Source organism: Pezoporus occidentalis, unplaced genomic scaffold, assembly GCF_034315485.1.
Source record: "Pezoporus occidentalis ecotype Australia unplaced genomic scaffold, CSIRO_AGI_Poc_V1 ctg45, whole genome shotgun sequence".
NCBI lineage: Eukaryota > Metazoa > Chordata > Aves > Psittaciformes > Psittacidae > Pezoporus > Pezoporus occidentalis.
Genome location: NW_026915780.1, coordinates 6651479 through 6666198, shown reverse-complemented (window position 1 = coordinate 6666198; position 14720 = coordinate 6651479). Strand labels below are relative to the sequence as shown.

Here is a 14720-nt window from a genome sequence, read left to right as displayed (position 1 = left end):
GGAAAACCTTGACACTGAAAACAGACAGGTTCTGACTGCAAAGATGTGTAAGTAATGAACTTATTGCTGCACCTAGAGCTTGAGCAGACAGGAAGATCTTCACTTCAGGGTATTTTTAATAACGTTTGGGTATGTTTTTTTCCTAAAAAGACCTGCTGACATTCAAACAAGTGCAGACAGAAGCAGCCTTATGACCTGTATCACCCAAGGAAACAAACAGTAATGCTCCCTTTTGCTTTCATAGCAAGGATGGTCTTTTCTGCCTCTATCAGCAGTGCTGACAGTAATTCCAAGTGTGTAAGATCTGATCACAGATCCTCCTGGCAGGTCTGGTCTGTGTGCAAGCACCAAGTGCATCTCTGGACTCCCTGCTAATAGTCTCTCATCTGCATGTGCCTTGAACTGTGAAAAAACATCATAGTGGTCCACTGGTGCTTGAGTTCCCCACCACCTGGTCGCTCCACGCCACCTCTGCCAACACATTCCTCACCTCCTCCTGGTGCCTGCCAGCAGTGAGGAATCCACCAAAGCACCCTGGTCCAAGCAATGTCAGCCAGTCCTTAGTTATCCATCCTGCATTTTCCTAATACCCAATGTCAACTGTACTCACTGTGCTTTAAGCCCATTCCTGTGTATCCTATCCAGCAGGATCATGAAGAACAGATTATTCCCTGCTTTGAAGGCATTTAAGACCATTTTCATGCCTCACTACAGGCTGCTCCTGACTCAACAGCACCGATTCCTTCTACCTTTCCTGAGAGGTCGCAGCTCTCATTATTTTTGCTGCTGGACTCATTCCAAGTGCACCTCCTCTTGCTTGAATCGTCACCCCCCAGACTCAAAACAGGGCTGCACAAACACGCAACCACAATCCCCAGATCTGTCACATGTGTCTGAGAGCAGAACTTCACCCTCTTTTAATCCCATCTCATTTATCAGCAATACAACATTTTGCACATTATCACCCCAATTATAAAGGCTTGTAGGTGATAATGAGATTCCACTGGATATATTCCAGCAAAGCACATTCTAGGTTTTACTAACTTCATTAACCAAGAAAAGCTGGTTAATGGCTGAAAAATGCAGTGATGCACATAATCATACCAGTTGCCTTGCTCCTACAATTATATTATTAAGATGGATCTTTGAGGTATAATTTCCATGTATAATTAGTGGTTTATCCCTTCAGGAAATAAAAAATATATAATCATTCAAAAGCACCCAAAAGTCTGAACAAAATAGTTCTAACTGCAAACACAACTGAAATCATGATCTCAGGGTCAGGCTCCAAATGGGATTTGTGATGGAGCGACAGAGGTGTAAGAATCTGGAAACTTACCACAGGCTCCCAGGGGATGTGAATTGCTGAAGTGCAAATTGCAATCCACTCACACATCGCTGTGCACAGACCTGCACACAGGAGCACCCAACCACCCTCATCCTCATCCGTACGCATCCATGCCCAGGACTCACAGGGATAAGGAGCATGGGTGGGCAGGAGCCAGCAAGCCCCAACCTCTGTGCAGAAGGGTGCACAGGGGACCCTATAATCCAGAAAGTGAGGGACAAACTTCTGGGCAGACAGGGTTTGTGTCCCAGCCTAAGCTGTGAGCATGAGCTGACAGGATGCAGCAGAGGAACAAGGGAGAAGCCCTTTGGAAGCACACAATGGTGGAGAGCACTGAGAGGTGGATGATACCTTCTGTGCGTGTGGCCCCAGCCAGGCCCTCAGTGACATGGTTTAGTGGTGGTCATGGCAGTCCTATGGTTAATGGTTGGACTTAAATCTTAAATGATCTTAAAGGCCTTTTCCAACCTCGTTGATTCTATGATTCCATGGGGTGGCTGCCAGTTGCATGGGCACTATTGTAGATCAAGGGAAGCACCAGCCCCTCCACCACACTGAGGCCTTCCTATGGAGAGGGCTCTGCCATGGGAAACCCCATCTCACCCGACACAGGCACCAGCCCTCACAGCAGCAGGATCCAAGAGGTGCACAGCACTGCAGCCCAAGCCCTGACCCTCAGGGATCTCCAGGAACCCTCCCCAAACCAAGATGTGCTTGACCCGAGATGCTTACATTAACATAGAATTATAGAATGGTTTGGAAGGGACACTGAAGCTCATCCAGTCCCAACCCCTGCCATGGGTAGGGACACCTTCCACTAGAGCAGGTTGCTCCAAACCCTGTCCAACCTGGCCTTGAACACTGCCAGGGATGGGGCATCCTGAGGGGCATTTTCCTTGTGCATCACAAAATGCTCTAAGAAACAACTTGCTGAGGTTGTGTCTCTTTTCCCATAAGATGAATCTTTAATGAAGGGCTCCTTTCCCCCAAATGTTAAGCCTCGAAGTTCACTGTGACTTCTGAGAAGACAAAAGATGCCAGAATGTATTAGAAATATAAATTATTTGGGTTGTTTTCTCGACTTGAGTACCCTTCAGTTGTTTCACTCTTTTCTTGGTCATCACACTTCTTCCCAATAGGGACAAGTTCAACTTCAGATTCAGAAAAGCAGCCCCACCAAGCAGAACAATGAAGAACCTTCTGCTTACTCCTTTTACCAAATAACAAAGCAGAACACAAGAGGACTAGTTTTCAAGTTCAAGCCTGATTTTGTCACTTGCTTTTCTCTTACAGTTAAATCATACTTATCAGCTTGACTAAAGATGGTTTTCACCAGGATTCTTTTACAAATTTAATCAAGTTGTCAAGAGAAATACTCTTATACCCACCACATGAAATTAATGTATCAGGAACTTACCCTCTGTCTTTCATGTGTGTGTGACATTTATGTGATCAACTACTAAATATGTCTTGTGCTTGGTAAAATTTCACACAGAAAAGCCTTCAGAAGGCAATTTGTGGTTGTCTTTAAGTCCTTGCTGTGGCTGGCTCTGCCCAGGAGCTTAGCAGGAGCCTTGGTTGGATGGAATCAGCCAGGCAGACCTCAGAAATTCTGCTGGAATTCTTGTTGCTATTAGAAATATGCACCAGCAGTTGGTGATTCAGGTTCAGAACCGATTCAGAAAGGAAAAGCAATAAATCCTCATGCAAGCATCTAGCTCTCTCAAGCATATCCTGGAGCAGTAATTTTGGGAGAGGAGGAATACAGAATGGAATGCAGAGCGTCTAGCCAAAATTTGATTTGAAATAACTCTTTTCAATGAATCCAAAGACTTGTCCAAAACAAAAAGCCTGTGCTTTTTCCCAAAGGCATTGGTGTGGCTTGGCTTTCCACTTCCATGACCTTGCACAGGAGACAAGAAAACATGGGCAGCACACGGTGCAATCAGTACATAAACTCTTGGCTAACCCCTTGAAGCAAGCAGGAGTTTCATCACTAAGCAGTATTTTACCCTGCATTGCAAGTCACCATAACATTTCTTTGTGCTTTAAAAACTCTGCAGCCTCATGAAATCTAACAGAAACTGCCGACTTTGAGGAAAACTGCAAGTAATGTAGGAAGGCTGCAATGGTAAACACGTGCTTAAGTGTTTGCTGAAATGGGTTTTCATTTAGTATTACCCTGGAGTTAAAAGACGGTGTGAAACAGCATTACACTTCAAATTTAGAAGTGTGAAACCTCTGAACTATCAAACCCTCCAAGAAGCACTTGACAGCATGAACCTCTGACAGGAAGCTCTGGGGCAGACACAGACAGAGGTGCATAGTAATAACCTGCTGTCCACAATAAGCTCTGAAGATGACACCCTGGCTGCAGCAGAGACCAACAAGCCAGGATCTCAACCTCTGTGTTTCAGAACTCACAGGCCAGGTCACAGGCCGGTGTCAGCGATTGCAGTGGCATCGGCTGCAGCTGAGCAGCTCAGTGTGGATCAGAGCTGTTGGATCCTACACATCTATCCTGTCTTAGTCGCTCCAACTTGAGTTTAAGATACCATAGAATGCTAGAATAGTTTGGGTTGGAAGGGACCTCAAAGCTCATCCAGTTCCAACCCCTGCCACAGGCAGGGACACCTTCCACTAGAGCAGCTTGCTCCAAGACCCTGTGTCCAACCTGGCCTTGAACACTGCCAGGGATGGGGCAGCCACAGCTTCTCTGGGCACCCTGTGCCAGCGCCTCAGCACCCTCACAGGGAAGAGCTTCTGCCTAAGAGCTCATCTCAGTCTCCCCTCTGGCAGGTTAAAGCCATTCCCCTTGGCCTGTCCCTACAGGCCCTTGTCCAAAGCCCCTCTCCAGCTTTCCTGCAGCCCCTTTAGGCACTGGAGCTGCTCTAAGGTCTCCCCTTCAGGAGCTTTCTCTTCTCCAGGCTGACCCAGCCCAGCTCTCTCAGCCTGGCTCCAGAGCAGAGCTGCTGCAGCCCTCGCAGCATCTCCATGGCCTCCTCTGGCATCACTCCAACAGCTCCACGTCCCTCTTGTGCTGTTGCCCCAGGGCTGGATCAGAACTGCAGGGGAGGTCTCCCCAGAGTGAAGCAGAGTGACCTCATGCTGCTCATGCTCTGGGGTGCAGCCCAGCACACAGAGGGGTTCTGGGCTCAAGCACACTCATCAGTCAAAAATATCCAGTAATAATAAAATCCATAACCTAGAGTTTGATTTCATTCACTATAAAGCTGTAAAATGAACACATTTTCTGTGCTATTTCAGGTTCACAGGATCATTACGGAAGAACAGAAGTCTGATTTGCTGTAAGAAGGAAACCTTATTCAACATGTAGAAACTGAATTGTTTATAGCATTTATTACACACCCCTGATGTATTCATAAAAGCATAAACACAAATTGTTCCTAAACAAAATACCCCTTTCAGTTTTCATAAAACCTGATTTTCTCATCATAAGTCTATATGGATTTCCATGTTACTTTCACATTCTTCTCCATGAGATATGAATGTGAGTTACTATATCCTCAGGAAAAATATGCTTCTGCTGATAAACCATTGATTCTTGTCTTGTATTTGTGTTCTGCAGTAGTTTGGATGGGCAAGTCAAAACCCTGGCTGGTCCTCTGCGACCTTTGCATTCTCCTTTAAATTCCATGCATTTGCAAGAGATGATGGAAGAGCTGATAGTGTCTGCTGTTTATCAGCCACGATAATAAAAGTGGATACATTTTTGATTGTAAAAATTGGCTTGTAATGGATTTTTTTTACCAGCTGCTATTTTCAACACACTCAGCAGTGCTCCAAATCTGGAGATTTAAAAAGGTCTGTGTCCAGAAAACACTTTGCATGCTGAAAACTAGCTCAGTTTTAGCTGAGAAACCTTTCTGAGGTAGAAGAAAAACAGCTTCTCTCCTCTTTACACTGTCAACCCACAAAACATGAAATCTATTCTCCTCCCATTTCCTGTCAGCCCTGGAAAGGGGTCAGCCATCACCTCAGCAGCCCCTATGAATGCCCCTGTGCACACTGGCCACTGCAGCCATAGCCAGACTGGTGTTGCCCAACTGCAGTTCACGCTCTACTGAAGGCTCTGGTTCAAAACATAGGGGATGCAGAAAATGCCATTGCTAGAAATAGAACAGGGAAAATCATGTCATGATGCTGGAAAATCAAGCACTCAACAGTCAAGCAGAGACATAGTTAGGTTGCCTGTATAACTTTACTTGTACATTACTACTTACGTGATCACTACTTGGTTTCTCCATGCCACCCAAAGTCCAGCTTGTCCAGTGCCCATGTTACGAGATAGCTCATCAGGATTTTACTCCAGGTCTATCAACTGGTGGCATTAAAGGCTCTAGTTAAATAGGATTATTTGTTTCTTTGTGGTTTTCTAGGAGTTGCTCTGGGTTCACAGCCCCAGTTCCTCACTTAAACCTTGAGCACTGCAGTCACAGAGAGCTGGGAAGTTTCTCTGGATACCAAGAGCTGGGAACCAACAGTCTAGTTCGGCTTCACTGGGGACCTACAACTGCCTCCTCTGGTTTTACACCCATGAAGCAGGCTAACATCATGCTGTCTCTTCACCCAGCAATGATGTACTCTTGGAAACACCTTTATTTTTCCCTCTCAGCTCTTTCCAGTCGTCTGCATGTGAAGAGGTGGAGCATTAGTTCTTAGAGAGCTGACTGCCCCTGTGTGCTGCTCTGCATTTTTGATGGCTGAATCAAATTAAAAGACAGCTAAAAACAGCTGGCCCTCACCAGCAACATTTGCCCAAATAAACATTAGCTGCAGTTGTCTGAGGACTGTCATGTAACTCAAACACTGCTGAAGACAAAGGATCCAGACAGTCATTCATGCCTCCAGTGCAGTGCGTTAAAATTGTGGTCTACACCCTGGAGAAGTTTGATAACCTGTTATGGAAACACTGAACGTCTTTGGTTCTGGAGAAATAGCCCACTGGGCTCAGCACACATCAGAGGAAGGCGAGACCACCACTGCCTCCTGTGCAGTCAAACAGATTCCTGCCTCCTTGAAGGATCAGCTGCTTCCACACAAGAAAAGCAAAAGCACAGCTTCAAAGAAAGATTCCCCAAACCAAAGTCATATTTCACAGCTGGCTTTTCCTTCCCTAATCCTCCATCCCAGTGTATTTTTGGCCGTAAAAAGAGCTAGAATTGTCTCAATACATTTCTTACCGATACCCGCGTGCCAGCTCAAGCCCTCCTTCCCCCAAGGCCTGTGGGCTGCCATGCCCAATGCCCCTCACCTTCCCCACACCAGAAACACAGAGCAGGGGTTTCCTCTCCAGAGCCCCCAACCAGCACAGCCACCCCATGTGCACATAGAGGACAACCCATTGTGCACATCTCCTTTGGAAAAAGGGAAACACTGAGGAAAGTGCTTAACCTATGGGTGCGTCAAACATGGGCGCTAGAGCCTGTGAGCGGACTCCAAGCTGAAGCTGACTGGTGTTTGTGTTCCTCTGCTGAAACATAACTCACCCATGTTAGTCCCACCAGCTGCTTTCCATCTTCCAAACAGAAGGATCACTCTGTGCTATAAACTTCAGCTTTCTGAACACAAGCATCATCTGTTAAGCCAAAAGCTTTAGAGAGAATCCCTGAACACTAGGCTGGGAGTCCAAGCAGCACAGGCCATATCTTTCCCATGTCAGCAGGCACCTAATGTATTTTTAGTGCTGTCAGAAACAAACCACTCCTTGATATTCCAGAGAAGGAGAGGGAGAAAAAGTCATCTAGCAGTGGTGGTGAAGCTAGTATTTTACAAGATCCTTCCGAGAAGTCTCCAGCCTCCTGGGGGAGCTTGTCAACATCTCCCACATTAAATGAAAGTCACTTTAACATCCACAGGGGTTTTAAAGAAAGCTGGAACATATCAAAGCTGCTGGGATGGCGAGCTTCAGAACGTGCACAATACATCAACACTTACACACACTAAATCCTCACCAGCCTCCAGGGAGCTAACAGCCCCCCTCACCCTCCCCTCCCTGGAGTAAGCTCTTTCCTAACGTAGGTCTCAAATGAACTGCTAATCTTCTCTCCAAACTTGGCAGCTGTCCTGCGTGCACCCAAAACCCCCTGTGCTTAAATCCTTCTGTCGTTCTTGTAGATCATTTTTCCTTTAATATTAAGAAGTGTTTCCTCCAACCCTACACAAAGACGTCACTGTTAGCACACATAAGAGCAGCACCATGTTGCTTGGTTCACTGGATTTCAGAGGCTTCTTGGTGGGCAGTGATGTCCAGGGATACTGCACCCATGGCATGCCGGGAAGCGCTGCCCAGACAGGCTCTCCCCATGGCAGTCAGCAGCCAGACATGGTTTGGTGGCCCCAGTCATGCCCACACCATCCCTCAGAGCAGGGTGGCATGTATGCTGATGTCCACTACCATGATTTGTAACTCTCATGGTTTATAGTTTTCATATATATATATATATCTCATATATATATATATACATATATGTATACTCCCAGGAGAAATCTTATGCTCAACAAGCTCCTATAGCCAGCAGGAGCTTCCAAACCAGTCCCTCCCAGCACATCTGGTGGTTTCCTGTGCTCAGATCAGCTTAAATCTCTGACATGGGTTTTCGCTGCTCGGAAGGACTGCAGGAAACTTTCCCCTTCACCAGGCAGACTCTGGCCTGTAGTGTTGAAGTCACGGTGCCAACAGCTATTTGTCACTTTTGCTCCAGCCGATGGTTTTCCAGGGTTGCTGTTCAGCCTTGCCACAAGAATTCACATCAAACACCCGCAAGACAGCTGTGGTCTTACGCTGTCAAGGTCCTTACAATGGTTGCCAAAAAGGTAGTTTGGGATAGAGTCAGAAATAGTTCCAAACTCCAGCTGAGGACAAGGTAATAGTTTTCCATGCAGTTCTAAATGTTTTAAATGAAAAACATTTTCTAAGAGCACCAAAATGCCGATGCTTCATCCTTCCTAGGAGCAGTCACTTGTCCATTAGCTGTTCTTGACCATAGCTTTTGTTTACTGCTTGAAACTGGCGAAAGAGTTTCCCCAGGACACTAATTTGCTCCAGCATGAACAGCAGCATTCCCTACTCTTTCACCTGCACTGTGATGTGCCACCCAAGGAGCTGGTACAAGGATGATGGAAGTCTGATAACACCTGATAGCTCTGCAGAGACCCAGTGCCTGAGTTGAGCTGCTGAGTCTTTGCTCAACGCGAGGGGCCATTGACAACACTTTGGAAAGGGAAAGCAGGGAAGTAACTTTGGCAACATAACTTGTACGCTTGGATTGCTGATGCACATGAGTTCTGCCAGAGCTGTTGGTCAGAGGGTGCTGCTGCTGCAGTGCTGTGATGGGTACCCATCCTTCATGGTATTTGTCTATTGAGGCTGTTTTCATGCTGCTCTGTGTTCTTCATCACCCCCTGCATTAGCAGTGAGGGGAACAAGATCTTTTTCCTCTCTGCTACAGCATGAAGTGATTTTGAATTATTCATTCTCCAAGTCTTCCTCTTAAAATGTCTAGAGATGAAGATGAGTGACAACAACTGCCCCAGGATGCAATGCTGGAACACTCTGACTGATCACCCTGTGCAGTTTCACCCATCTGTTACCTCTGCCATTCCTTAAGCACAACTTGCAAGTGCCCATCACTCACGTAGATCATGCCACGCAGTTGTGTTCAGAGTGGCTGTGTCCCTGTGCCTCACTGCACAGGCACTGAAATGCTCCAGTGAAGAGAGGAAGGGCCTCTCATGTAACTGCATCCAGGAGAAGGGCTTTAGGCTGAGCCTGATGATGCACAACTAAACTGTCCCTGTGGTCACCTAGTGCAGAACCGTGTCCCACAGTGAGCGCAGCTCCAGAACAAGACTTCTTTTACTAAAAGGAGCCCCATTTTCCAACCTGAGCATTCATACTCTGCTTCCAGCCATCTGTACTCCCTGCAGCCATCCACATTGTTCCTTCATCCTTGGTACACCCACTTCCCAGCTGCTTCAGGAGGCTGGAGAAATGCATCAAGGCCTTGGAGTGCTATACACTGGTCCCTCAGGGGGTATTTCTGATATCTGAGCTTATGAAACCTGCCAATTTCCTGGCTTTCAGCAACCTGTTCTAGTGGAAGGTGTCCCTGCCTATGGCAGGGGATTGGAACTGGATGAGCTCTAAGGCCCCTTCCAACCCAAACCATTCGATGATTCTGTGATTTCAGCTGCAAACAAACCACGTTGTAAAGCTGCTTCACCTGCCTGTCAGACCTACAAATCAAGGCTGTGCACAGGGGAGACAGATTTACTACTGACAAACCTCCACCCACCCTGCTCAGCCCAGCAGCTCTTACCAGGGGCTGGAAATTAATAGGATTTTTAATTGCAGCTGCATTTTTAACTCCTCATGCCCAAATGGAAGAGCATGCACATGCTTCACAGAGGAGGATCTGCTTTCTTGGGGTGAGGCAGGCTGGATGGGAATTATCAGCGGCAGGAAAGGGGACTTATACCTTGCCCCTCATCCAGCAGTGTGGGCAGCAAGCTCTGGTCAGAGGGGTGAGTCCACCAAAACCTGAGCTCACTAGGCTCACCCAGTGGGTGCTGTGAGACACCAGTGCCCATCCTGCTGCTGGGGTCTCTCACACAGCACCCTCCATGGGCACCCACTGCCCAAAACCTTCTCCTGGCCCTTTTTGGGTTGAATCTACCACACCAGTTCCACACATCCAGGTGCATATACCTCATCCAAGACTGTGCTGGTTTTGACTGGGATGGAGTTATTTTCCTTCCCAGTAGCTGGTGCAGTGCTGTGTTTTGGCTTCAGTCTAAGCACAATGCTGGTAACACACTGATGGTTTAGTTGTTGCTCAGTAGCACTTACCCCAGTCAAGGATGTTCCAGTCTCATGCTCTGCCAGTGAGGAAGGACACAAGAAGCTGGGAAGCAGAGACAGGACACCTCACCCAAACTAGTCAAAGAGGTATTCCACACCACAGCACGTCATGCCCAGTATAGAAACTGGGGGCAATTGCTGCTTGGGTCAGGCTGGGTATCCGTCAGCAGGTGGTGAGCGGTTGTATTGCGCATCACTTGTGTTTGTTGTTTGTTTCCCTTTCCCCTTTTAGTTTTGTATTCTTTCCCCTTGTTATTTCCTTTATTATCATTAGTAGTAGTAGTTTTATGTTATATTTTAGTTATTAAATTGTTCTTATCTCAACGCATGGGGTTTACATTGTTTCGATTCTCCCCATCCTGCCTTAGGGGATACAAGGTGTGAGCAAGCAGCTTTGTGGTGCTTAGTTACAACAACAAAGATCCAGTCTAAAACTTCCCTTGGCTTTAGATAATACCGATCAAACCCACTTATTAGAGGAGCCCAGAGAAGAAACCACCTCTTCCTCACACACCTACCAGCACCTATGGGAAGGCATCTGCTGCCCTTAAGCTTACCCAGCACTAACAGCTTTCTAGTTTGGGTTTATCACCAAAGATAGACATAGAATCGCATAGAATCATAGAACGATTTGGGCTGGAAGGAACGCAGGAAAGTCTCCCCCATCTTTCTTATAGACCTCTTTTAAGAGCCGAAAGGCTGCAGGAAGGTCCCTAAAGAGTGTTCAGTGTTCTCCGGGCTGAAGCATGTTTCCTCCTTGCATCTCTCTGTCGAAGATGAAGACCCATCCCGGGGACAGTGCCTGCGCTCTGAGCCGCACCGCTCCTCCCCGGCGGGGCTGGGTAGAGCAGCGTCGGATCTGGCTCGCTCGGACCTCTCCTCTCCGGCAGCTGGGGCTCTGAGGTAGCTCTGAAGGGGCTGAAGCTGCCCTGAGGGAGCTCCTGTGGGGCTGAGGAGGGCTCTGAAGGCACCGGGAGCGGCTCCGAGGGGCTGAGGTAACGCTGAGGTAACGCTGAGGCGGCTCCGCGCGCCCGCCCCGTTCCCGCCCTCCATCCGGCCCCGCCCTCACGTGCCTCCACACCTGCGCCTCCACCGCGGCCCCCCCGCCACCACAACAAACCCCGCCCCTCCTCCTTCCAGCCAATGAGCGTGAGGAGCCGCTGACCAGCTGCCAATAGGAGCGCGGGGCCCACCCCGCCCTCTCCCCCCCCCCTCTCCCTCCAGCCACCACCCCCTATTTGAGGCGCGTTGCGCGGCCGCGCGCCCGCAGAGGCGGCGGAGGAGGGCGCGGAGCGGGGCCGGGCAGGGGGGGGTCAGCGCTCAGCCGCGGTGCCGGGGTACGGACGGGTTCCCCAGCGCAGCCCCGCAGGGCCCTCGGGGGAGCGGGAGCTCCCGTGCGGCCGTACCCACATGGAGGCTTTCCCCGGCGGCAAGCTGGAGCAGCACCGGCACCTCCCGGCCGTGGAGTGCCTGCCGGGCGCCCGCTACGGCGGCCGGAGCCACAGCGCCTGCGGGAACGTGTTCAACTCCTGGAACGATTACCTGGGGCTGGCCACGCTCATCACGAAAGCCGTGCGTCCCGGTAAGGGCTTCGGCGCCGAGCCGCCCTCGGTGGTGGTGGCGGCTGCTGTGCCGCCGGCGGAGGAGGAGGAAGAAGAAGAGGAAGAGGAGGAAGAAGCGGCGGGGCCGTACTTCGAGGGCGCGCTGGACTTGCACGACCTGGACCTGTGCGGGCATCATCACCACCACCACCACCATCATCACCACCACAGCGAGGGGCTGCTGGAGGAGCGCTTCGCCGACTTCAGCCCGTTCCCCGGTCGCGGCGGTCCCGCCGCTGTGGTGTTGGACTGCTCGGGGGAGCTGCCGGTCCGGGAGGGCTCCGGCCACGCGTGGGGCGGTGTAGTGGTAGCGGGGCGGCTGCCGGCGCACCCGCGGGCCGCCTCTCGCCTGCTCAAGCCCGAGCTGCAGGTCTGCGTCTTCTGCCGGAACAACAAGGAGGCCGTGGCTCTCTACACCACCCATATCCTCAAGGGACCCGACGGCCGCGTCCTGTGCCCGGTGCTGCGCCGCTACACCTGCCCCCTCTGCGGCGCCAGCGGCGACAATGCCCACACCATCAAGTACTGTCCCCTCTCCAAAATGCAGGCGGCCCGGCAGCTCAAACACGCCCGGACCGCGCTGGGCAAGAAGGGCCGTTAGGTGCCGGGACCCCGACGGCCGCCTCCCGCTCCTGCCCATTGGGGTTTTGGTCTTTGGAGTCTTCCCCCCCACACACACACACACCACCTCACACGTCGGTGTATTGAAGGCCGGGCCGGGGTCGGTGCGCGCTGGTCGGTGCGGAGCCCGGCGCGGGGCCGCGGGGATCGCGCAGCGTAGACGCACTGTGTTTGGTTATTGTAAGAAAAAAAATATATATATATGTGATTTTTACGGAAACGGAGTTACGGGGGGATCCAAGGGAGAAGGGAGCCCCCGTCCCGAACTGCTCTGTGCCGTCGGGGGTCCGTTCCGTGCCGCGCCGTTGGGACGGGAGGAGAGGGAAGGAGGGAGAGCTGTCGCGATGCCTGCTAATAGCCGGGTGTGTAGTGGGGTACAACACCCTTCGGGTCTGGAAGCGAGCAACCGAGCGGTTCCCTTTGCCGATCTTAAACACCGGGAAGCCAATCGTCATCAAACCTGCGCTCGCTAATGAAACACCCCGTTTCCTTCCCGAAATGGGCACAGACCCCCTGGCACGGTGGGAGAGCAGCGCCGAGCCCCGCAGCACCCCTTAAGCCGTCACACTCGTGAATCCCTGTGTCTGGTGTGCGGCTTGAGGGGAGGAAGCATCGAAGTGGTGTTTGGAAGTGTAATGACTGTGGGCTGAGGGGCAGTCTGAGTCCTCTCTGCCGAAGGAAGGGCATTAAGCATGGCAGGGACTGAGCTTTGACGCAGCTTGTTTGTGGAGGAGAGCAGGGAGGCGATGGGAAGCCTTTGGAGAGGAGACCCAGGTGAAGCAGAAGGCTGTGCCTGTAGGAGAGCTGGGGAAAGGGAGGTTGCATGTTTTCAGAGCTGAGAGAATGTGGCGTTAACTCATTGCAAGGTGCAAAGGATCTACCTGTGTGGTAAACAGATATCCTTACTGCTACATAGACTATACAAAACATGAGATGGAAGCTGGAGACCTGGACCCCGGGTGGTGGCAGCTCCTTGGTAACAAGTACCAGACAGGGCTGCATTGCTTCTGACCCTTGAGAGATCAGAAATTGCTTTTATTGTGAGCCAGAGGCAGGACAGGGAGCAGCAGCAGGCTTGTGGTTTGCTTAGGAGCCCTCCAAAGCTGGAAGGCTGGTGCCTGAGTGCCCAGCACAAAGTGGGTTATGCTGTAGTTGGCTTTAGCAGTGGGGCATGGAGGAGTGCTGGGGCTAGGGGGGCTGCCCTGCTGAAAACAGAGAGGTGAAGAGAGCATTGTGCAGGGTCTGCAGGGGCATAACCAAGAGGGTGAGAAGGGAGACAGGTCCTGGCAGAGGGAGCTGGGAGAATGAGGGGTGACGTGGACTCCTTTAGATAAGCTGCTCAGTGGGGTGGGAGATGGGGCAGGGGCCCACAGTTCATTATTCACCAGTGTTGTTGAATCACAGTGGATGAGAGGGAGAAACTAGTTTTGTGTGGAAATGTTCTCTTCATCAAATGGCTCCAAAGATGGTGTCAGGTCTAATTAACGAATGCAAGGCGGTTGCATTAAATGACACTTCCCAGCTGACCCTCCTCCTGTGAAATAGCTTTGTGTTGTCTCTTGCTCTATGGTCACACACCACTGGCTCTTCTGTTAGATGCATTTGTGTTTGTGCTGCTTGGTCCTCCTAGGTTTAATCTGTACCACCAGCTGTTAGAATCAAGCTCAAGAGTGATGCTATGGCAAGAGTTTTCCTGTGTAGTTTTGTTACCTTCTTGTGGGAAGTCTGAAGATCAGTATATACATTTTAATGCCATTAACTGTTACTGGACACAAAAGCAAGAAAGATGTGAGACAATCTGTGTCGGGTGTTTTCTGAGGGGTGATTCTGGCAGGGCTGGATCCGAGGTGCTCCTCGCGGTGTGTGTGATGTAGCCAGCCCTCCTCTGCTCTGTACTTTAACTGTGTAGTAACACCTGGAAGTTCATTGAGATACCAGAAGATCCCCTGCTTTGGACGGCTCTGACCTCTTGCAGCGCCTGTTTCCTCCCTCTGCCTGTATCAAACTGTTGTATTGATGGCCTTTGCTGATGCCTGTTCTCTCCTCCTACCTCTGTACTCACAGCCTTGCTGTGGGATGGCTGAGCTGCCCATCGCAGTGGCTGCATAGCATTGGGCATCTGATCAAAGGCTTAACAGGTAAGGTGGCAACTTGAAAAGACCAGTTGGGGTTCCAGGGAAAGCTCAAACTATTCTAGAAAGGAAATGACAACATGCAGATCTGGCAAAAGGCAGCCTGAGAACAGGGCTCTTGAGGTCCTTTATGT

The 14720-nt window shown here is 50.3% G+C and overlaps 1 protein-coding gene across 1 annotated transcript; it reads left to right on the top strand.

Moving 5' to 3' along the window:
* Positions 1–11510: 11510 nt before the first annotated feature.
* Positions 11511–12674, top strand: NANOS1 (nanos C2HC-type zinc finger 1). The gene is made up of 2 exons (XM_062635321.1): positions 11511–11544; positions 11594–12674. Exon 2 carries the CDS (start codon positions 11643–11645, stop codon positions 12432–12434), a length of 792 nt encoding a protein of 263 aa, XP_062491305.1. The 5' UTR covers positions 11511–11544; positions 11594–11642; the 3' UTR covers positions 12435–12674.
* The last annotated feature ends 2046 nt before the right edge of the window (positions 12675–14720 follow it).